Consider the following 24,862-nt stretch of genomic DNA (forward strand, 5'->3'; position numbering starts at 1 on the left):
ACGCTACAGCCGCACTGCCCAGCTGGAGCTGGGCCACGCTGCCGCCACCACCGCACAGCGCAGAGCACCGGGTCAAGCCGTGCTCTGCAGCTGCGCTGCCCCAGGAGCTCATAGCCCCACCGCCCAGAGCATTGTGGCGGAGCGAGCGAGCTGAGGCTGTGGGGAAGGGGGAACAGCGGGGGAGGGGCAAGGGGCTAGCCTCCCGGGCCAGGAGCTTGGGGTCCGGGAAGGACGGTCTCGTGGGCCGTAGTTTGCCCACCCCTGCAACAGTGCATATAGGTTTTCTGGCCTTCAGTCACTATTCTGAAGATAAATCACTGCTGTCAGCCTGGTAACTGATTATGAAGTAGCTATCAGTGTGTCTTTCTAACAGTGATTCCCATGCTGCCACTTTCTTTCACAATCATGTATTTTCTCTCTCTCTCTTTATAAAAACTGGCTTATCACAGGGCATTTAAGAGTGGAGGAAAGCACCATCACCTTACTTTTCAACCATAATTAATATCAGGGTTGATAAGTACTTTATAACTTTTGACCATTCCAATCCACCCAATGTAACCAAGGAATTAATAAATCTGATAATACTTCTTAAATGGCTTTTGAAGTTTGATATCTTCCTCATACTATAATGATAAAATTATTAGGAAATAACAATGTTTCTAGATGGTTTTACTGATTTAAAATAATATTCAAGCTATGTTTAAGAGTTTATTTTTAATCCTCTATTATTTTTAATGAATACATATTGACTTATGGTTGCTGTAATGAAGTTACTGTAAGTAAGCTTTAATAACTGTATAATTTAAATATTTGAAACACATTATTTCTGTAATTGTGCACAAGTGATGTTGGGTAAGAGCAAAGTTGTTTAGCAGATGGGTTATTTGTTTAGCAGATGGGTTATGTTTCACACTCACAATATATCATAGTTTAGAGGGCAGACATAAGGCTGTGATGATATGATAAAATGGGTGGGGAGGAGGAGGAGAATATATAGTATGATAGTAGATAGGAGAAAAGGTCTGATTTGTGAGGCTGTTTAGTCCAGTGGTTTTCAAACTTTTTTTCTGGGGACCCAGTTAAAGAAAATTGTTGATGCCCGTGACTCAACGGAGCTGGGGATGAGGGGTTTGGGAGGGGCTCAGGGCTGGGGCAGAGGGTTGGGGTGTAGGAGTGAGGGCTGTGGGGTGGGTCCAGGAATGAGGGGTTCAGGATGTGGGAGGGGCTCAGGGCATTGGGCTGAGGATGGAGGCTCTCGGGTGGAGCCGGGGATGAGGGGTTGGGCTGGGGCAGGGGATTGGGGCGTGGACTTACCTCCAACGGCTCCTGGTCAGCGGCGCAGCCGGGGTGCAAAGGCAGGCTTCCTGCCTGTCCTGGCACCGTGGACCACGCTGTGCCCCAGAAGCGGCCAGCAGCCTCCTAGGCGGAGGCGCGTAAGTGGCTCTATGTGGCTCTCTCCCACAGGCAGCGTCGTTGTCCGTCCTCCCCCCTCCCGCTCCCGGCCAATGGGGGTGCAATGCTTGGGGCGGGGGCAGTGTGCGGAGCCCTGTGGCCCCCCTGCGTGGAAGCCGGACCCGCTGCTGGCTGCTTCCTGGGCGCAGCACGGTATCGGAACAGGTAGGCACTAGCCTCCCTTAGCTGGGCAGCACTGCCGACGGGACATTTAACGTCCCGGTTGGTGGTGCTGACCAGAGCCGCTAGGGTAACTTGGTGCTGAGCCAGGCGACCCAGTGCCTTACATGCCGTGACCCAGTACTGGCTCGCGACCCGAACTTTGAAAAACACTGGTTTAGTCTGCATCTGGTTATCTTGACAGATTATTATGTATTAATGTATCAGACAACTCTTATTTTTTATGTGCATAAAGAGTTAGTTTTAACTGAAATAAATGTTTTAGGTTAAAGTTACCGTTTTAATCTTCCTGCTGAATTCACTGTATTGGGAGTCTTTTTATTGACTTCAATGGATATTGGATATGGTCCTGTGAGCCTAATCCTGAGTTTTGCCACTGACTTTAATTGGAGAAGGATGGTCCTAATATTCAGATGTGACTTTCTTTGTGCCACCATCAACATAGGGACCAAATATCTAAAACTGAGAACTAGTCCTCTGAATTTCTTCATTTCCTAAAGCTTAGTATATCACTTACTGAATTTAAAATTCTCCTGATGTTGGAACTTACCAAGATCCATAATTGCTAAAGAACATGTGGGTTTCTATGTCAAAGGTAATGTATTAATGATGTGTTGAGATTTAGAGCAGCATTAGAATTTATTATGGAATTATAGGCTCTACCAATATTCAGCTGTAGAAAAAATATTATGAATGCAAAGAAAAGAGAACAAAATTTATTTCAAATCTTTAGTCTTCCAAGCAGATAGAAGTTTTATAAATATTTGAATCAGAATGGAAAGTGTTGGACAACCTTAATATTGGTGTTTCTGGTGTCCTATCTAGAATCTAATTCTCTCTCTCTCTCTCCCAACCCTACTGAATTAGATTTGCGGACTTCTAGTACAAGAGAAAGATTTATTTGTTCTTATCTGAAAATTTCCTTTCTATGAGCAAATAAGTTCCACAGAACTGGCCCATCCTTGACAGATTGTTTTCTATTACAAGCAGGGACCCATTTTGGCTTTTGATTCCATTAACAAATGTTGATGTTTCTGTTAAATTGTGCTGTACATAATTGTAATATCTGTCTTTCTTGAAAGGAGTTCTGTATTGGTTCATTGACCAGGCAGTTAACTTTGAAAACAAAGGATTATCTTAAACGTCTTCAGGGACTGAGCCACAACCTTTCTTGCTAGTGACTGGGAGGTCTGGTTCTGCTTCCAAAACTTCAAATGGGCTGAAGATCCCCTGTAATTTAGAAATAATTTTAGAAATTGAAAAAATACTATGTGGTCATGTAACTGAAGACAATGCGTATTCACAAGGGGCTAAATTAAGGATGCACAGGCAACCTAAATACTGGTGCTTCCTAACTTTTGAGTGTCTTAGTTTACAACCTTGATGTTCTTTTAACATGTTTTTGGGGGGAGTAGGGGAGGGCTGTGTAAGTGTAACTTGTCTCTGTCTCAGTCCTGTCTTTTCTCTACCCCATGGCTCCTCATCCCAGCCCCAATTGCCTGACCCAGCCAGCATCAGCTTCGCCCATTGCCCCAACTCCTTGTCCTCAGTACCCTTGCCCACCCAGTCCCAGTTCTCCCTTTCTTCCCTCATCCAGTATGTCTCTCCCTTGCCCCCTGGACTCCAGTCTTTTCCCCAACCCCCATGGGCACTTAGTGCCAGTTTCCTCCATCACTGTTTCCTTGTCCCAGTCTCTCTGGACAGCCACTCCCAGTTCTCCCTCTGCACCCTAGCTCGTTGTCAGATCTGGGTCTCCACTCCCTCCAACACTTGCCCCTCCCACTGGCTCCCAATCTCCTTGTAAACACAGTCCCAGTCTTCTCTGCTTCCATAGCTCTTTGTTCAGGTTTAGTGTTCAGTCCCTCCCATCCTAATTTCTTCCCCTTCCCGCCCCCCCCAGCCACTGGTTCCCAGTCTCCTTGCCCAACCCTGCCTCATCAGTACCCAGTCTCCTTGCCCAATCTGTCCCCTGCCTGAGCCCCTAGTCCCCTTCCCAAAAAATCCCAGTTCTCCCTCCCTCAACTGCCAGTCACAGTCTCACCAGGTTCCTTGTCCCAATATCCTCCTTCTCACCCCCATTCCAGCTCCTGTCCCCATAGCATTCAAGTCAAGGAGCTTCCTCCTCCTTGTTGCTTGTGTGCTGGCAGGAGGGTCATTGAGGGCCCAGGAGAGACAGGATTCCTGCTCTCAGTTCTGCTGAAACTTTCCAAAAATTTTCAACCTGAGGCAGATACCTGGCAGGGAAAGTTTCAGCCCAAATGGTTAGTTTGGCAAAATTATATGCAATTTAAAACAAGGGTCTTAGGGCTTGTCTACATGGGGAAATTTACTGGAACAGGTATACCTGTATAATTATACTGGCATAGCTATGTCTGTATAATTCATTATGTGGACACTTCTGGTATAACGGTGCATTTTTCTGTTTAGCTTATGCTGCTTTGAACATGGTATAAGATCAATCAGAAAATGGCACTCCTATTCCTGAATAAAAGTGCCATGCATGGAGTTGTACTGGCATAGCTATGCCAGATAATTACACTGGTATAGCTCTGCCAGTAAATTTCCCCATGTAGAAATCCATTATAATTGAATGTGTCAGGCAATCTGAATAATAGATGGTGCAACCAACTTCACTGATGACTTGCTACTGACTTCAAACATTGAGGTGGGGAAAATATGGAGGGTTTGGACTCTGGAAGAGGGTATATAAGAGAGGTCTGAAGTAGACCTAAAAGGAGGAGAGAATCTTGGGAGTTATGGAATGGGATGCAGGGAAGGGAGTGGAGAGGCAGTGTCACTTATATATGTTAAACATAAATGCTTAATATTTTAAAATAAACTTGGTAAAGTCTGCAAGAGGTAAACCTAATATTGATATTCCTTGTATCTAGCAGTGTAGGACTTCCTTCATCCAGACTTTATATACCAACCAAATTTACACTTTCGGTGTTTGTAAATAACTCAAGTTGGGTAACTCAAAAACAAAACAAAAAGCTTTCTTCAGAATTATGGGTTAAATGTGTTTCCGTGAATACAAATAATAAATTATTAGACTGTAATAAAATTCTGTTCCCTCACACCATACACCACTCAGTCTCAAGTTTGCACTTCCACTCCTTGGCGTTCATAGCCTACCCCTGCTCCCTCTCATAAGCCCTAGCACAAAAATAGATTTTCAATCCTGAGCCAATTTAATGAATATCAAAAAGATGGTTTCCCTTCACTAAGAGTGTTCTTCCATTAATTTCAGCTCTCTTCCTTCCCCTGTTGCATACTTTATTTTCATAACTTTCATTTTTTCTCTTTGATGGGTTTTATTGCAAAGCATGCCGTCATCTCAGAGCTGTTAAATCAAGTGTGAAACAAAACTATTGTGAACAAATGTTGGACACGATAATATCAAGATACAGCTGTTGAGTTGCAAATAATAATGTGTAATTGTGTTTTATCCATAAAATAACTGCTCATAAGAAACTCTCTCAGAAATCTATTGACTTCCTGATTTAGTTTTATGAAAGAGTTTTGCAAAGTTCTTAGTCAGTGCTTCTGTTACCAAACTGAAGTAGTGAGGATTGTAGCAATTGCCTACTGATATGTCGTTCTTCTATACCTGTAAGGGACTAGGACACCAGCAGTCTGGTCTAGGGTCACAGCTGGGCTGGGGTCACCAAGACAAGGACAGTCATGAGGTGGTAGTCAGCGTGCAGGGATCAATCAGAGTAATTGCTAGAGTTGGGATCAATAGACAAGAGCCAAGGTTGGAGTTAGGCAAGGATCAGAGATCAGAGGTACTTACCAGCCTATAGTCAGGAGGCAAGAGCCAGAGTCAGGCTGAAGTTGGAGGCCAGAGACCAGAGAGAGTTACCAGGCTGGAAGCAGGCTGGGGTCAAAGACTTGAGATCAATAAGCAGGATGAGGTCTAGAGTCACAGCAAACCAGCAGTCTGCATATTTGCCCAGACAACTTCCTGGGCAACTTGCCAGCGTTAAATAGTGAGCATGGGCCAACTGGAAAGCCACAGGATGCTGTCACTCCAGACCCTTTGGGCGGTACTTTCTGAGGCACCTAATCGCCACAGTTCTCCTTGTTTGTGGTTCTGTGTGGCCTCCCTATGACAATGTGGGAAGGCAGTTGTCCCAGGTTCCACAGATACAGATTTTAGTCCTGTGGATCCTTACAAAACCTTCCTTTATGTATCAGAAACTAGCAAAATATGTTTTGGGCTTTTGCTGAGCAGATATTCTGCATATTGATTTGGAAATAATTGAAAACCAGTTAACTTGAACTAGGTACAAGATACATTACTCTAATAAGTAATCCTGTAATTGTGTAAAATGTGAGTAAAGGCACAGCAGATTATCGTACTATATATTTTGGTGTAATGTTGACAAATCTGCCTGATAGCCTTTAATAATCCACAGTAACGGTTTAATACTACTGTTAAGGATTGCTGTACTGCACATATCTGTTCCCTGCTTGTCATGCCTATGAAACAACCATTATTTTTCTAAGCAATGCATTTAAAAAACTCTATATCCTATTAACAGTAATTCACCAAAGACAGAAACAAAGAAACATCAAAAAAACACAGAAACAACAGAAAAAAAATACCTTGTTTTGAGATTGGACCTTCATCTGGTTATCTCCCTGGTATATTTTGCCCTGGGCCCTGTGTACAGAGCACTTTAACAGAATGGCTGTATGATGTTTGTTTGTTCCAAGATGCCATATAAATCTCTCTCTGTGCCTCATATATCCACCCAGATTGTCTTTTCCTTTCAGTTAACCCACCAAACATTTAAAGCATTTTGCAGGAAAGAGGATTGTAGAGGATTAGGGGAGTGAGTAGTGTGAGAGTTAGAAAGGGCCTCAGAGAGCAAAGAGAAAGTTGTAGAAGAAGTCACTTCCATGTAGGGTTGCCAGGCATCAGGTTTTTGACCGGAATGCTCAGTCGAAAAGGGACCCTGATGGCTCCAGTCAGCGCTGCTGACCGGGCTGCTAAAAGTCCAGTTGGCAGCGCAGCGAGGCTAAGGCAGGCTCCCTGCCTGCCCTGGCTCTGTGCAGATCCCGGAAGCATGTCCAACTCCTAGGCGCAGGGGCGCCCACGGGGGCTCTGCGCGCTGCTCTGACCCCGAGTGCCAGCTTGGCAGCTCCCATTGTCCGGGAACCATGGCCAATGGGAGCTGCCTGGCCGCGCCTCCACCTAGGAGCCAGAGGCACATGCCGGCTGCTTCCAGGAGCTGCCTGAGGTAAGGTGCCAGAGCCCGCACCCCAAACCCCCCTTCCTGCACCCCAACCCTCTGCCCCCGGTCAGAACTCCCTCTTACACCCTAACTCCCTCCCAGAGCTCACACCCACACCCCCTCCCGCACCCTGAACCCCTCATTTCTGGCCTATCCTGGAGGCCGCATCCCCAGCCGGAGCCCTCATCCCCTCCCGCACCCCAACCCCCTACCCCAGCTCTGTGAAAGTGAGTGAGGGTGGGGGAGAGCGAGCGATGGAGGAGGGCGGATGGAGTGAGTGGGGGCAGGGCCTCAGAAAAGAGCGGGGCCTCGGGGCAGTGGGTGGGGCAAGGGTGTTCAGTTTTGTGCAATTAGAAAGTTGGCAACCCTAGTCCCATCCTGGTGCTTCTTCAAAATTAGATGCTCTGCATGGCATCCACCTTCTACTATTGTGGCTTGCGCTGGCATTTTGCTCTAATCTTATGTGGTTTATGTTCTGAATGGCAACTCCTCCTGTTCCCCTAAAAAGATTGCTTTAGCCCTTTTTTGTCACCTGCCACCTACTTTCCCCAGTTTAGGAGCTGTACAGTTATCATGTGGCTTTGTTATCAATTAACATTTCCTGTGATTCTTAGATGGTTATATTAAGGAACCTTACTGAATAATTTATATCTAATTTGGCTAATCCATATACAGATACAGAATTTTTTTTAATCTTGTGAAATAACTATGATAGTTTACGTAACATCACTACGCTTTTTACACTAATGCGTTTTCACTAGAGATAGATATGGTAAGTCTGATTCTGCTCTCATTTATGCTAACTCTGTACTGGTGCAACTGTTGTCTTCAGGGGAGTTATTCCTGACTCTCATCACAGTCTGAGATCACAATCAGGCTCAGAATAAACAAGATGATTTCCAAAATACTCGTGGCATTTTGTTTTTGCATATAACCCAAATAATGGTTTGGGGGTAAAAATTCAGAAAAACCTGCCAAATTTCGGGCTTGCATAGCAAATTGAGTTGAATTTGGCACATCTGAAAGCATATCCATGCCCCTCTGTTTTTTCCTGAACTTCAGAAAAGAGCACAGAGATTAATAACCCCTACTCTTTAGTAAATTACTGCAGTCTTACTGGAAATACGCATTCTGAAATGTAGTGGGATTCTTTGGATTCGCCTTTTTATGTCATTGTCTGGTATGCTTTTCCAAATAATAGTTATTGGATTATAGTGTTGGTGCCTGAACTCTCAGAGCAAATGAAAACGTGTTGCATTTGGATGAGTAGATTTATTTCTGTCTTTGCACACAAAAATAATTCCTTTTCCCTGAAAACAAGTTAGCGTGTGGTGTTTTGGTTGGGGGGGTGGGGGAAACAGGTTGAGGACCCACTTGCGGACTCTTGTACTCTTCCTACGCACACACACACACACACCCACACACCCACCCAAGGAGTAGGGAAGCCAAGGGAATTTGAGCCCCAAGGATATTGAAGTCTTGGGCTCTTCTTATCCACCTAAAGAGAGGTATTGCACAGGACTGGGCGCCTGAATTAGGGGTTATTGTGGGCTTTGCTCTGATGAAAAGCACAACCTAACTCAAGTGTTACGTTAGTTAATGTTTGTAAAGTACTTTGAAGAGTAAAAGTCCTGTAGGTAATACTAAATAAATTTAATTTATTTTCTTTAATAATTCAAGGGTGAGAAGGTAAAAGTGAAAGAGAACAAGTGTACTACAGTGTATATATTTGCACTTGTCCTCTCCTATGTTGAATCTTACTTTTGGTTTCTCCTCTTCTGAATCCAATATTGTTTTGTGAGGAAAAACTAGTACTGTTATAGGTGCTGTATGTCTACTTATGAGCTACTTCCTGGCCATGATATTGGGAATAGTGCAGTCCTGATTTTGCAGTTCTGCAGCTGGATTTGTTTCCATAGCACTATTTATTATTGTTTATCCTCTCTCCACTCTGTATTGTATGAGCTTTGTAAGTAATGCATCCTTATTCAAATGTTTTAGTGACATCATTGCCCTTTTTCTTGGTAGTATCATAGAATATCAGGGTTGGAAGGCACCTCAGGAGGTCATCTAGTCCAACCCCCTGCTCAAAGCAGGACCAATCCCCAGACAGATTTTTATTCCAGTTCCCTAAATGGCCCCCTCAAGGATTGAACTCATTAGCAGGCCAATGCTCAAACCACTGAGCTATCTAATGTGACAACATAAGCTAGTCAAATAAGGGGTCTGGAATGGACCATGGACATCTGCAATGGTGACTGGTAGAATCAGAGCACAGCATGGAAATCTGATAGACCATGCACCAGAAGTTTACATTTTCTCCACTTTTGCAGTAGTTGGAAAATGTTAAATTTTGTGTCGTCTCTCCTCCCCCCTTCCCTCCCCGAAAAAGACTTCCAGCATTGCTGTTTAAGATTTTATTCTTGTTTATTTATTTAAAAAGTCATACAGTGACAAATAAGTGAAGCTTTTTGTGAGGCAGATACTAAAAATGAGGGATCTCTGTTGAATCTAGCAAGAAATATTTGGAAGGGTATATGCAAAACTGGAAATTGGTTTATTTGATTTTGCTTGCTATTGTCAGCTTGAAATGTCACTTTCTGGTCCTTATGGATAATATGCTAAGTAAAACAACCAAAATAAAATTGACTGTCTAAATGATCTTATTCTAGGAAGACTGCAAGCACCTTCATCAATATTTGTTTATTTTCCATTTCAGTTGTTGCTATTTCTTCAACCTACTTCCCAGTAACTGTTACAATTCAAATTTGTGAAAATTTATCCAAAAATGTAATCGTATTATGGGGGCAGCTGATAGTGACCCCTATATTTAGCTTACCTGATATTTCCCATTATAAAGGATTATTGCAACTTTTTCTTTGAGAATCTCTGACGCCTCCATTGTTTGCAGCACGGAGAACTCCCTCAGGCTAGTGAAGTGCTGTTTTTTTTGTCACATGAAATTCTGTTAAGCTTTTGCTGAGATATAAAGTATTAGTAATGGCAATTTTTATCACTTGCAGTCTTCAAGAAAATGTTGGAAGCCTGCCAAAATAACAACTAAGCACAGTGCTCACACCTTTTGAGGTTGGGCTGATTCTGTCACCAATGCAGCAGCAGCATACTCTGTACGGGGAGTTGCTAGAGCAGCTGTGGGGAGAGGAGTTGTGGTTTTTGTGTGTGTTTGTTTTTTTTGCCCAGGGCATGGTGGGACAGCCAATCCTGGCACATGGCCCCCAGTGGTTCATGCCCCCTTGGGAGCACTGCAAGGGACAAGAACAACTTTCTGGTCCTGGTCACCTCCTAGTGAGTAAGCCCTTTTGAGGCTGGCATCTAGCCCCAGTGTTCCCTCCTTCTCTCCCTCCTCACATCTTTTCTCTTCCATTCTGGGGATCTGGAACTGTCCCATTTAGAAAAGGGAGGGGAGGGAAGAACTAGGCCAGGCTCCTCTCAGTCAGTCTGTTTCTTGGGCACCAGAGGTGAAAGCAATATTAATTTCTTACCAGTATGGGGGCCAGGCCTCAGGTGGAAGGGGCAGGGTTTGGGGTCAGCCTCCCCCAGCCAGCCCATCCGCACTGGCTGGGCCCTGCTACCTGGGGCTCTGGTGGCAATTTAAAAGGGCCCGGGGCTCTGGCTGCTGCCACAGTGCTTTAACGTCGCTGCCCCTTTGCCTCTCCCGTCTGCAGCCCTGCCAGTAGGGCCCTACCGGCAGGGCCGCCAATGGGGGAGGCAAACAGGACAGCGACGTTAAAGCGCAGCCGCGGCAGCACTTTAACATGGGCTGTGTACGAGCCGGTACCGGCTTCTTACCAGTACGCTGTATCGGCCCGTACTAGCCCACTTTCACCCCTGTTGGGTATCCTCTTCCCCTCATCACCCAAACCAGACCCAGCATGTGGCCTCAGCAGCTCAGTTACACACGCTCACTCACTCTGTTTCTCTGTCTCTTTTGGGGCTATAGGAGCTCAGTGCTCTGTTCCCCTCTGGAATACCAGCCGCTGCCAGCTAATTTAGTTAGTCCTGTAGCTTAAAGTGATAGTCTACTCTACTCTATGCTGTGCTGAAGGTTCAGGCTTCCAACCCTGATGATAGTACATACTGGATGGTGTTATAGTTGCACATAATTCAATTTGTTTTTACCTTTTTTCTTTAAAAAACCCGAATCCTTAGAAATTATATACAAAACCCCCAGTTAAAAGAATATTTGGTTTGCAAAGTCAAGCATATGAAAGTTAGAAAGTGGCAGAATTACAGTTGTCAGTGTTCAGTTTTAGTTCTGCCCATTTCTATTGCTCTTCAATTTGTGCATTAATTAATAGAAATTATTTTTTTTGGCAAATAGCTTATGTACCAAAAAATTCAATTTTGGCTTGACCAAAACTTAATGAATTTGGGTGAATCTGTCAAAGTTTTGGCAAAAAAAAAGCGGGGGAAGGTGGGAACAGTCTGAAAAAAAATTTAAACAAAATGTTATTTTAAAATTTAGCCGGTTTAAAAAAAAATAATTATATATTTATATATAAGCTGCCAAAACAAATGCCAAATGAAATATTTTATTTAACCAAAAAAGAACATGGTTGTTTTGTTTTTGGTGAGGGGGGGGGGGGGGAAAAGTCCATCAAAAACAAAGGGTTTTTTCCCCCAGATATTTCAGCTCAGCCACTGAACTGAAAAATGAGTTAGTTGCCAGCTCTAATTATGTGTATGCTTAGAAAAAACTGGGTCTATAAACGATGGAATGTGTTTAATGCAAATATTAATGATTGATTATGATATGTGCAAATGTTAGTGAAATAAAGATTGTCAGCATTTTCAGAACTCAATGCCTAAAGTTGCCTTTTCATTCATATTTAAAGACCTACATAATTGGGCAGACCTCCCACAGTTCCCACCAAAGTCAATTTGGGTTCCTAAATGTGGATGTAGAGGCCTGTCTTTCGGCACCTAATTTTGAAAAATTTGGGCTTCCTAAATAAAATATAAGTTATTTCTAATATAAATAAGAAAATCTTTCCAGGCGGTTTTAGGGAAACATGACACTGTTTCAGTATCTCTTTCACTGAGTTGTGCTATTGCCATTTTAATTTGGGACTGCCACTTTAGTGATGCTTTCTGGCACGCATTTTTCAAATGAGTATTGGAAGTCAGAAAGTGTCAAAGTAGCATGATACATTGTAGAAAGCTCCTTTTTTCTTTCTTTAATGAATTTCAGCCATTTAGTTCTATTGCCGAAGTCAACAGAGTCTTAATGTTATACTTGGAAAGAATGAGCATCTCCTGCACCTGTGTGTTACAGTATGTGAGAACTGCAGCTCAGGTTACAAGCATATGTGACATAGATAATTTACCTTTTTGCACATATCTGCATAAGTCTGTTTCTGTGCCACATGCATCTACAGAAATGGCCACTTCTTCTTTGGATATTGCCTGTGTGGATCTCAGCTCTGACTGATGTCTGTGCCCTCAGAACTTTCAAAATAGTTACATAGTGCACAAAACCCCTCAGGTTATATAAGGATGCACAGCCCAACTGCCACTTGGTTCATACTGCACTCCTGGGGAAATTGTGTGCCAAAAAATTCTGCAATAAAAATTAAAAATGTTGCACACAATATTTTCAAATTCTACATATTTTGTCAAAATAACACAATATAATCACACCAGTTTCAATTATTTTTGGTCATTTATTTCAGCAAGTATGTCTGTAACAGTACAGACAACAAAAAAGATTCAGGAAATATTTTTTGACAAATAGATTCCTTACTAGGCATATTAATACAGAACTCTGAGTAATAATTCATGTAAACTACAATACAGAACAGTATTTCCCATACCCCTCAGAGAGGGAAGTTATTGCTGGGAAGGAGCCTGGGTGTGAACTTGGAGGGTTGCTGGGTATGGGTGGGAAAAGTATGGAACAGGTTTTTTTGGGAGGCAGGGAGGGATTGTTATGGAGCTTCCCACGTGCATACTCTGGCTGACCTCTATCCTCTCCCATTCAGCCAGGCACATCTGCCCCTGTCCCCATGTGTCCCAGCTCCCCCATGTGTCCTTACACCCCCTGTCCACATGTGTTCCTCCACCCTCACTCAAACACCCACTCCCCCCATCCCCATGTGGCCCTGCACTCCCTCCCCCTATTCCCAGGTGTCTCTGTGCCCCCACTCAGCCACCCCCTGTCCCTATGTGGCCCTGCACCTTCTCTCCTGTCCCCATGTGGCCCTGCACCTCCCTCCCCCCTGTGGCTCTGTCTCCACTCCCATTCAGCCACTGCCCCAGTCTGTCCTCCCCCAGTAGCCCTGTCTGATCCTCCCTGCAGCCTCATGCTGTCTGTCTCCCTATAGCCCTTGTCTCTGGACCTGGCCCGAGAGGCACTGAGAAGAAGGCAGGCTTTTTTTTCTTCCTAGCTGGCCTGGAGCTGCTGCTCTGTTCTAGTGCCACAATGCCCTCTGGTGGGCAAAAGGCGGAACTGCAGCAACTTTCTGTCAGAAGTTTTTTTCTGGGCAAAAAAAGTTAAAAATATGCATGGCTCATTAATTATGCATGCACACAGTGGCACAGAATTCCCCCAGAAGTAATACTGACAACTGTAGGCAGCAAGTAGAAACTCAGGTCTGGTCTACACATTGCACGGCAAGCCAGGGTATGAACCTACAGCACATTAGCTTTGCACAGGGTACATCAAAGTGCACTGTGGAACCTTTTGTGTGCAGTAGGAAGATCCACACAGCAAGTTAGTGTGCAGCAATCTAGTGCACTGTAGATTCAGACCAGGGCTTGCTGTACACTAACTCGCTATGTAGACAAGCCCTCAGAATGTCTGTCATTATCATCCTGGGTGTGTCTCTAAGAAAACCACTCTGTTTCTTGTTCTTCTGAGTATAAAATTATAATAGTTACAGTAGGGGATAACTTTCCAACATGTGCCAAAAAGCTTTGCCCCTGTTTGGCTCTTTCTTTTCCTTAGGTTCCATTCAGCATCTTCCACTTCATGGTAGATTGCCTTGCTTGATGTGCTTTGGATGATTGTGGCCAAATTTGCCAACTTCAAGCGTTGTTCTTCTTGCATTGGTACTATGTTTGTGACTGATGAGCACACTCTGCAGCCCAGTCTACTCACAGAAGTTTCAACAGTTTAACTAAATCAGTTTCTAAACGAATTAGTTAAATTGGTGCAGTTTTCAATGTAGGCAGTCTTAAATTGGTTTGAGTAGCTAATATCAATTTAGCTTACTTCAGTTTATTACCAAATTAAACTAAATCAATGATAGTTACTCTTTTAACTGATTTAAATTGGTGCCTTTTCTGCTTCAGGGACGGACATAATCTTGAATTCTGTTTTGTATGCTAGCCTTCTCGAGGTGCATGCATCCAGTCTGACTCAAGCACCATCTCTGGGAGGCAGACATATAGGCCTCATCATCTGCTACTGAGCATTCAGGCACACTGGAGGTCCTGGTCTGAATCTAGGACAAGCAGCCTCACATTCAAAAAAAACTTGATGCCTCGGGACTCAGCAATGTCATCCCATAAGGAAAGCTCTGATGCTAAAGGTTATTCCAAACAACAATGCAGGAGCTCTCTATCCCACTCTCCTAGATCTGATGTTGGAGATTGTAAAGGATGTTGAGAGAGGTTACTTTATACAGTCACACTCCATGACAGCCCACCCATCCACTTCCCAGTGCCCCCAAAGGAACTTCAGGCAAAACTGCTATGCTTTATCTTTCCTCCAAATGAGAGCCATAGAGGAGGTCCTTCAGCAACAGAATGGGAAGGGATACTATTTGCTTTATTTTCTAGTTCACGAAAGAGAGGCTAGGTGTCACATCCAATGATGAAGCTTGGATGTTTGAATAAGTAAAGTAGGCAACTGAAATTCTGCGTGGTGACACTGGCATCCATAGTTTCTTTCCTGTGTCAGCAGAATTGGTTTACAGCTCTTGATTTGAAGGACACATGTTCCATATTGTGATACTCCCTGCCCATTGAAAATACTTTTGGTTCTGAGTGGAATGCCATCATTGCTGACAATAGGTTCTGAAATTCAGATTTTCCATGGCCCTAAAAGTTTTAATCAAATGTCTTAATATTAGTGGCCCATCTGAGTGTCTCGACAACTGTCTAATAAAAGACCATTTGCCTCAAAGTTGCAGTCTGACCTCAAGATATTCTGCCAGTTGTTCCTGTTATTGAACCTAATAGTTAACATCACAAAATCCACTTTTGCCCTTTCACAAGTGGATTTCATGCGGATGGTTCTGGACTCCATAATCACCACATCGTATCTCCCACAATACTGATTCCAAGCTATGTTCAAAGTGGCTTCTGCTGTAGTTTGGCCATTGGGCCTCGTTTCTTTTGCACATTTATCATTTCTCTGGCTCAACTTCAGTTGAGATAATTTCAGCTCTGGCTAAATACTACTGTCATCTAGATTTTTATGAGAGATTTTTAAAGGAACAAAAGTCAGTTAACTGCCCTTTCAGTGGAAGATGGGTGCCTAACTCTCCTATTTGTTCTGTGGAACATTTCCCCTTAACATGGACTTGACAGATTGTCATACCTCCTGCAGTTGTGCTTTCCCTATTGTGGTGGATAAAACAAGGACATGATGACAAAAGCAAACTCTTCACCCAACTCCACTATTGGTAGTATTGTTGATGGATGTTTTAGGATTAATTTGAGGTGTTCATCTGGATCAATTCCTAATCTAAGGCCTCTTTAGACGCAGGAGAAGATCCAACTTCATGTATTGTCTTGTAACTGAGATTGGTTCCAGAACTTCATGGCTTCCTGATGAACGATAGAAAGTGTAAGTTCATATAATCATAGTGATAGCATTAAAATCTAAGAAAGGTGCTCCTTAAAGAAGGCAAAGATTCTTTATAGGCCAAAAGGGCCAATGTGCCTCTCACTGTATCATGTTCATAGATCCCCATCTTACAGGAAAAGACAATATCCTGGTAGATGACATCAGCAAGAAGTACAGCACCAAACAGAAGTAGTTTCTCAAAAAGGCAATAGCCAAAGATCTGCTTCCGAGATCAAGTGGATCAGTTTGCCATGGAGCACAATATTAAGTGCAACTTTCGGCTTCAAGATTTGGAGAAGTTCAGTATCTGTATAGACATATTTCAGTTAGGCTAGAGCCAGACGTTCCCATATATTTTTTCCTCCGATTCCACTCATTCTGTTGGATCAGTAGAAGATCTTATGGAACAAGATCAAGGAGCTGCTTATAACTTCAGCTTGGTTTGGTTAGTTTTGGTTCTCCAATCTGCTGGGTCTGCCAGTAGATCAGTCAGGGTCTCTGTCCAATGGATCAGGTTTCCTGTGCTATAAGCAAGGCCAATTTCAACATCCCAGTGTGAGGTGTGTTAGTATGGATACCGGCTGAATGACCAAATTAGATAGACTAGAGTGCTCAAAAATCCAGAATTATCTGCCAGAAAGTAGGAGACCTATATTTTGGAGATTTCTAGAGGATGAAGTTGTTTCCTTCTGAGTAAGACAAAATAGTTCTTATGTTCTCCAGTTTTCCATTCCCTTTTTTCTGAACCACCTGCTTCTTCTCAGAGAAACTGGTCTCTCCCTGCAGCTCCATAAAATGCATCTGGTTGTGATTTTGTCCTTTTGCCCACTGGTACAGGACTCTACTATTTTCTCTTATCCTACAGTGACCACATTATTTTGAAAAAAATTGATGCATGGGTTCTTTCCTGTTCAGGAGCTACTTTTATTTTAGGGATGTAAATGTGCTCTCAGATTGGTTCATTGTGTCAGAATATTCCCTGCATCATCTCTCACTAAAGACTACATCAGCTAAGAGAGACTGAAATCTTGATACCAATGGCTGAACCTCTGTATAGAATAGGATGTGCCTTAGGTGGTATTTTATCTGTGGTGATCTCTGATTTCTCCCTCAAACAATTATTGTCTACCATTTTTTCCTCTAAGCACCAGTCACCATGGGAGGTGAGTCTGTATTATTTAGAGGTGAAGGAGGCACTTAAATGGCTTTTTAAACAGAATTAAATTTTTCTATAAATCACCTACATAATTTGTATTATGATAAGCACAAGGGTAATCCTAAAATTCAGTCAGGTTCCACCCAGATATTTTTGAAGTGGATTAGACTATGCATATTCGCTTGCTATGAACTAGCAGGGATTTGAATACCTACAGCTGCCTCAATGGCTGTTCTTGAGATATGCAAGGCTGCTATGTGGCGTTCCAGCCATATCTTCATATTGCTCCCTGGATTTAGCTTCTAGATTGAGCTTATATGTGAAGGGAATGTACATCACTGTGTGTGGAGCCCTGCAGGAAATGTATGTTAAAGAACCACAGTTACTATGGTAACTGTTCTTTTCCTGCCATCTACCAGCTCCTCAGCTTTTTTGCTACCATTTTGCCTTTTTTCCTCCATGTCTATGGTCTTTCTGTGTGTTCCGCATAAGAGGGAATTCAGTGGATTTCTTGCATCTTCACTACTGCCTTTAACAGAACAGAATGGGAGGCAGTGAGGTAAAAGTTATTTTACCCAGCTCATCAAGATGGTAAGCAAACTGCTCTTCCATACACTGAGATAAAGAGGCAGAAAGATGGATCAGTGGAAGGACTCTGGGAGGAGACAGCTAACTGCCATAAAGGGTGCCAAAGCTGCTCGGGAATAGAGCTCAATTTTGGGGAGATCTAGAAGTTCCACATGTTAACTATTTTTCTCTGTTGTGCTACATGAAATCCCTTCATAGTTTAGACACCGTGCAGTAGGCAGACAGTTGCTCAGCAGGGCTCCTAAACTCTGTAAGAATGGAGTTTTATGCCTGCACAGTTAAAGATCCCCAGATGGCGTCGCTTTGCCTGCTCCCATTCAGCACCTTCTGCCCCTCATGCTAATGCGTGCCTTCAGCTAGTCATCCAGTCTAAAGTCTTCCTTCTGCAGTTATGTTCATTTAGTAGTTCATTTTTAGAATGATTTCAGTCAAACTGAACATTGCCAATGATTTTAAATTGTAAGCTCTTTGAGACATATACTGTGTCTCATTTCTGTGTAAATCACTGTACTGACTTTGGGTGCTGTATATATTGTAAAAAATTGACAATTGTTAACGTTGCTACATAATATCCATTTTGCCACAAAATTTATTCAGCTGAGTAATTTAGGTTTCATGCGCCACATGGTACAGCCTTGTCCAAAATTCACTAGAATCCACTAAAACTCTACTGCAGCCTGTACAGACCTAACCCGATTTGAAAACATTTTTCTTCCATTTCCTCTTTTGGCTTAGTGCTCCCCCTGTTTCTCTCCTTTACCCCCATAGCTGTTCTTCTCTCCTTTCCCCTCTCATTGCTGATTTCTTTTTCTCTTCACCTGAATGGAGCTCAGGATCATGCTCCGTGCCAACTGCCTCTTAGTTTCAGATGGAACCTTTTGCTGAGCATAGCTGAGAGGTGGCTATGGGATGCAGTGCTGAGAGCTGGCCACTTGCACTTAAGTGTATGTCTACATTGCAATTAAAAACCTATGGCTGCCCATGCCAGCTGATTGAGGCTCATGGGGGTTGGGCTAAGGGGCTGTTTAATTGCAGTGTAGACACTCAGGATGGAGCCTGGGCTCCAGGAACCTGTGAGGTGGGAGGTTCCCAGAGCTTGGGCTGCAGCCCCTGCCAGAACATCTATACCGCAATTAAACAGCCCCACAGCCCAAGCCACATGAGCCTGAGTCAGCTGGCATGGGCCAGGCACAAATGTCTAATTACAGTGTAGATATACCATTAAGAGACAACCAAGGGTAAGGAGTGATTAAATTGTTGGGAGAGGTGCTGCTGTTCTCTAAGTACAGCATCATTACTATATTCTGCTGCTTGCTACCATTGCCAATGCTTGTGTCAGATATTCTAACTCTTATATAGTACCAGCCACATTGGGATCATGGGCAACTGTGTTTCTTTAAATATTTGTAGAAGAGCAAAGATCCTTGAGAATTGATGACAGAATCAGTTCTACTTTCAGTGGTTATTACTGTGTTGTTTTCTCTTAATGGGCATAAACCATGTCTAACTGCTTGTGTGTATTCATAATTATGGCTACAATGGGGTCAAATCATTTTATCTTGTATTTAGGATCCCTCCAGGTGACAAAATATAGAAACCTGTGTTTTCATCACCTGTTTTTACTTAAGACTTTGTCAGAAAAAGTTAAAATAATGAGATAAATTGGGATGACATCCCATGTGACTTATATGTTGTTGATTTGGTTCTAACCCAAAGGTGGGCAAACCATGGCCCACGGGCCACATCCGGTCCGCGGGACAGTCCTGCCCAGTCCTTGAGCTTCCGGCCGGGGAGCCTAGCCCCCGGTCCCTCCCCTGCTGTCCCCCCTACGCCGCTGCGCGGGCAGCGCTCTGGGCGGCGGGATTGCGCGCTCCTGCAGGGCAGCGCAGCAGCATGTCTGGCTCCAGCCGGGCGGCACGGCGGCCAGACATGCTGCTCTGAGCAGCATAGTAAGGGGGCCGGGGCTGGGAGGTTGGATAAAGGGGCAGGGGGTCCCGGGGGACAGGGAGCAGGGGGGGTTGGATAGGGGGTAGGATCCCAGGGGCAGTTAGGGGCGGGGGGTCCCGGGAGGGGGCGGTTAGGGGACAAGGAGCAGAGATGTTGGATGGGTCGGAGGTTCTGAGGGGGGCAGTCAGGGGGTGAGAAGTGGGAGGGGTCGAATAGGGGGCAGGGGCCAGGCTGTTTGGTGAGAGGCACAGCCTTCCCTTTCCAGCCATCCATACAGTTTTGCAACCCCAATGTGGCCCTCGGGCCAAAAAGTTTGCCCACCCCGCTCTAACCTATTGCATTAGTGTTTGAATTTGGTTTCTTTCAGTATAGCCAGGGCATCACGTAATATGTGGTTATGCAGCCATGTAAATACCATATAATTTACCTTTTTGCTAAGATGTCACTTAAATCTGTTTATTGTGCAGATCAGCACAAATGAATTTTTTCTGTAATTTTCTGTTCCTCAGCTTATCTGCTTGCGATTTTAGGATCTCCAGGAGAGAGAAATTGTGTAGCCCGACAGAGAAATGGGAAATACAGCAACATGAGGTTCAGAAGGTGCTAGTGCACTATCTTTTGGGGAGCATGGAGAAAGATACAGAAGCATATGGCTGCCATCCTGTGGCTTTAAGGAACAGAACTATTTCACCTACAGTTCATCAAGAGTGGCGCGCTGCTTAGGAGTTATGAATGCAGCTGCTGCCTCCTGCAAGCCTGCCCTACTCCCCACAAGGCTTTGCTTCAGGCCCTTTAACCACCCACCATCTGTCACCCACTCTCCCAATTTAAAAGTTGTAGTCTTTATCAAATGTCTTTGCAATCAGTCAGTGTTGCCTCATGTCTGTACTGCTGTGGTGCATAAAACAGGGATCCTCACCACATAATTTAGGATGAATGTACAAGGAAAGGAGGGACCTTGATTTGGCTTAGTTAATACAGTAGAATAGTCTCATATTTTGAGAAATTTGTCAGGACTCTGAACTTATTTTCTACATAATCTTTAACTAACCTATTCAAATGTATAGTTTTTCATTTAAATACTCTCTTAACAATTGTATTGTTAATTCACTGTCATTTTACTGTAAAGATAAGTTTACTTACTCATCCACAAGTGTATGAAAATATCTAGGATGCATTAACCTGCATCTAATAATAGCAAGCAATTACTTTAGACTCCCTGTGCTTTTTATTAACCTTAATAAATAGTAACAAATTTTTCATTGTTTTGTTTTTTGTTTTTATATATATATATAAAGAATGTAAATCATTCGTAGTTTCATGGTCATAATGTATACCAAGTAATACTTTGCTATTATGCTATCTAGTACTTAATGTAACTAGGAATTTTTAAGTGTATTTGAAATAGCAATTTTAATATAAGCACATGTAAACAAGCAGTTTCATTAGTTGCTGTCATTGTCAGTCAGAATCAAACTGTTCTAGAAGAATATTGTCTTGTCCTGATTGATACAAATGCCACACACCCCATGTTTTCTGCTAAAAGACTTTACCCTACTATCCATATATATATATATAACTTTCTGAGAGGTGACACTGTCATTCTTTTTCCTTCTTGCTGAAAATGGAAAAAAAACAAACTGTTGAAGGTAGTTCCCTTCCATTTGTCAATTCATGCCTTTATCAAAAACGTGGGTGGCCTGATTTTTATTTATTTATTTATCTATTTTAAAATAGCTTTCAGGCCTCATCATATATGTGCATCATATATGTCAGTTGAATGGGTTGTTGGAATTCTGACAGGTGGAAAAGAAAAAATATGCAGTTAAATGTATGCAACAAAAAAAAAAAGTCTGTTCATCATCTCTGATGTAATAGTGCTCCAATACTAATGCCCAGTGTTGCAATAATACGAGGAATGCAAGAAGATAAGGCTGGGATTTAAGATTTCATGGATTGGACCAAACTTAGAGAGTCCTACTGTGTCACACTAACATCTCAGATCCATACACAGGGGTTTGAAATCTAGATCTGAACCCAGATTTTCCCAAAATTAGAGATAGAAAATGATTCAGTCCATCATTATAGGAATAGGTTCAAACTGCAAATTTTAAATATGATGTTTTGTTTTGGACCCATTTCTACTGATAGTGGTTTGACAGGAGTAACAGCTTTTGATCATCTGTCAAATTAGAAGTGCAAATGAAAATAATGTTACTTATCAATTTCTTTGATTTATAAAGGCAACAGATTCAGTTAGCAAGATATTGTATTAATGTTTCATCTTGCTATGTGATTATAATTAATGTATATTGCTATTGATGAATATGGAATTTTAAGGATGAGGTTTGATATTTCTTGTTGTGTGAGTGCAGACATTTAATAATCATGCCTGTACAAAATGATTTTTTGTACAATATAGTAAAAACAGTGCACTTTAGTAATACTGAAGTGTTCCAGTTATATTTTATATTCAGACTTTAATGATACTCTTGATACCTGTCCTAAAGAGAGAATAAATAGAAATAGTAAGTAAACTATTCTATTTCTTGGGGCCAATATACATATCTGTAAAAGTCCTTATTTGTTGAAACAGAGGGAAGAAATATTATGTTTCATAAACATATGTAATTTTCACATTAGTACCTTTGTCACAATGTAGAATATATCCTTCAGAACATTAACATAATTTTTATGAATGCAGATGTTTTTGAATGTTACTTTTTTCTCATTGTTTTGTTTACATTTTTTTGAAGGTTTCCCAATGAGTGGATCATGATGAACATACTTTAGGGACTTGCCATAGTATGGCTGCTTCTCGATCTACTCGTGTTACAAGATCAACAGTGGGGTTAAATGGTTTGGATGAAAACTTTTGTGGTCGAACCTTAAGAAACCGTAGTATCGCTCATCCAGAAGAATTATCTCCTCATTCTCAAGTACGATCAAGATCACCAAAGAAGAGACCAGAGTCTGTGCAAACTCAAAAGGGAAGTAATAGTGGAAGAACTACTGACTTGAAACAGCAAAATGCTAGGGAATCATGGGTGAGCCCTAGAAAGAGAGGACTGTCTACTTCTGAAAAAGATAATGTTGAGAAACAAATTGTGGAAAATTGTGAGAAAAGACAAGCAGAATCTGTATCACCAGTTTTAAAACGAATTAAACGTTGCCTACGTTCAGAAGTAGCAAACAGTTCAGAAGAAGATTTGCCTACTAAAGCAGAAAAGGAATCATTGGAGTGTAAGAGTTCCATATCGGACAATGATGCAGTCTCTGCAGGGACTAAACGAGCTTGTCGATGTCTTATACTGGATGATTGTGACAAAAGGGAAGTTAAAAAGGTGAATGTCTGTGCGGAAGGGTTTAATAATTCTGCAATAGTTGAAGAGCTCACAGGCTATCAGGCTGTCAATGGGGTTGATGAGAGAGAGTCAGATGCCCTAAACTGTGATGATTGTCAGCCTGGTGGGAACACTAAACAGAACAGTGCTGGTTCCTGTATGCCCAAGGAGAAAACAGTAGCAGAAAATGGGAATTCATTTGCCCATTCTTCATTGTTGCTTAATAGCAGCAAGGAGGACAGTGTTATAGACCATTATGTGCCTTGCACAAATTCACCTGAACAGGTAAAGTTAGAGGACCACAAAATAAGTGACTGCTTGCCTGCGGAACCTGTTCATCAGGCAAATGAGCCAGCTACAGGGTCCTTTTCTGAAATCCAGTCATCTTTCTTAAGGGATTCTGAGGAGGAGGTAGATGTGGTGGGAGATAGCAGTGCCTCAAAGGAACAGTGTGCTGAAAACACCAACAGCAACCTGAACGCCGATCATGATAGTACATCAATCTCAGGTGAACCTGAACCACCATCTTCTGTGCTGGAATGTGTTTCAGCTCAAATTACATCTATGTCAGAACTTCAAGAACACAGATATACATTGAGAACTTCACCACGAAGGGCTGCCCCTGCCAAAGGTAGCCCCACTAAAAATAACTCGCCTTGTAGAGAAAATGGGCAGGTTGAGGAAAATAATCTTAGTCTCACTGAAAAGAATATAGCTGCAAGTACTAATAATATCCGTGGATCTCCCATAAACGCTAAAGAAATTATGCAGAGTGAAAAAGTGAGAGGTTGTGACTCTGGAGATTATGTGAGTGATGGACTAAGTAAGCCACCCTCTGAGGCTCGGCTCATTGCTGGATATATATCATCTGCCAAAGAGAGTGCCAACCTGCACACTGCAGAAGATGATGAGGAAGAGCCTGATGTGTATTACTTTGAATCAGATCATGTGGCATTGAAACACAACAAAGAGTATGTGTAACTATGGTAACCATGAATTCTGCTTTTGTTCCTTAGCCAAAAATCTAATTTTCAAAAATTATCCATATATCTTTAAGTAATTCCACAATAATTTAAGTACTTTGATTTCTTAATTGTTTAGCTATTATTCGTTTTCATAAATACTTTAACCTCAATCCTCATTTCCCATATCCTCTCAAAAAGTAACCTTTCATCTATGTAATATGCAGTGTGGTACAGCAATGTGGTTTATACAGTTCTAATAATTTAAGTTTCTAGCAAGAAATTGTTTTTGAAACACACTTCTGTTGTTTTTCCCGCCTAGGGAACTTACAGAAACCAAACCAAAATATTACAGCCTTTAATTTAACTAGAAACATTTTTATTATTTATCATCCTGTCTAACAGTTACAGTACATACAGGTTTATTAAATGGTGATACTACTATACATAGCAGAGTATATAAACAAGTTGCTATGGCATCCATTTTCCAAGCATTGTGGAAGAGATTTAGCTATATTTTTTTCATGTCAATTAACTTGTCATGTTGCTAAATTCCAATGCAACAATTTGAAAACTTACACCAGTGTTGTCATTTGCATCATGTTTTCATCTATGGTGACATTATTTTAGCACAAAAAGTATAGATTGATATTCTAATTACCCTTAGCAAGTATAAACATAATTTGTTTATTATCTGAATAGCTATTAGTAAAACTGAGGTAGTCACAAATATGTAATGTGATGAAAGTCCTTGTAAAGAAAAGGCACTGATTTTTATATAAATATAGTTTATATGGAAAGAATTTGCCCTAAAATGACAGATCAGACCACAACTTTATACCACGCAACAATTTCAAGACCTTTTTAAAAATTGTGTTTGGGTTTTATGTTTTCTTGCTATTTAGTATATTGTCTAAATTTTCTTCTGAGTATTGAAATACCAAAAATATTAAGTGCAGATGAGCTTTGCTTCATATGAACAGACAAACAAAGTTATTGCTAGCTATAAGACTTGACAGAAGCTGTGGTTTCCAGAGATAATGGCACCCCTGGGGCATTATGAGGCACAAGACACAGATGATTGTCTCTAATCCTGCAGAAGTTTGTGTTGTTATGGCTTTTGGAGTTACATTATTTTTATAATGAAATTTCTTCAGTATTGGATATAAGTAAAT

At 42.1% G+C, this 24,862-nt stretch overlaps 1 protein-coding gene across 5 annotated transcripts in view; it reads left to right on the forward strand.

Moving 5' to 3' along the window:
- LOC112109822 (ZZ-type zinc finger-containing protein 3) overlaps nucleotides 1-24,862 on the forward strand; it is a 97,588-nt gene that overhangs the window by 19,453 nt on the left and 53,273 nt on the right. For all 5 annotated transcript variants that reach the window (XM_024204492.3, XM_024204493.3, XM_024204496.3 and 2 more), the window contains exon 2: nucleotides 22,138-23,696. In XM_024204492.3, coding sequence (XP_024060260.1) covers nucleotides 22,189-23,696 — 1,508 coding nt within the window. In that variant the 5' untranslated portion in view covers nucleotides 22,138-22,188. The remainder of the gene's footprint in view (nucleotides 1-22,137; nucleotides 23,697-24,862) is intronic.

The sequence above is a fragment of the Terrapene carolina genome, unplaced genomic scaffold (assembly GCF_002925995.2).
Source record: "Terrapene carolina triunguis isolate 2854851 unplaced genomic scaffold, T_m_triunguis-2.0 Scaffold210, whole genome shotgun sequence".
Lineage (NCBI taxonomy): Eukaryota > Metazoa > Chordata > Testudines > Emydidae > Terrapene > Terrapene triunguis.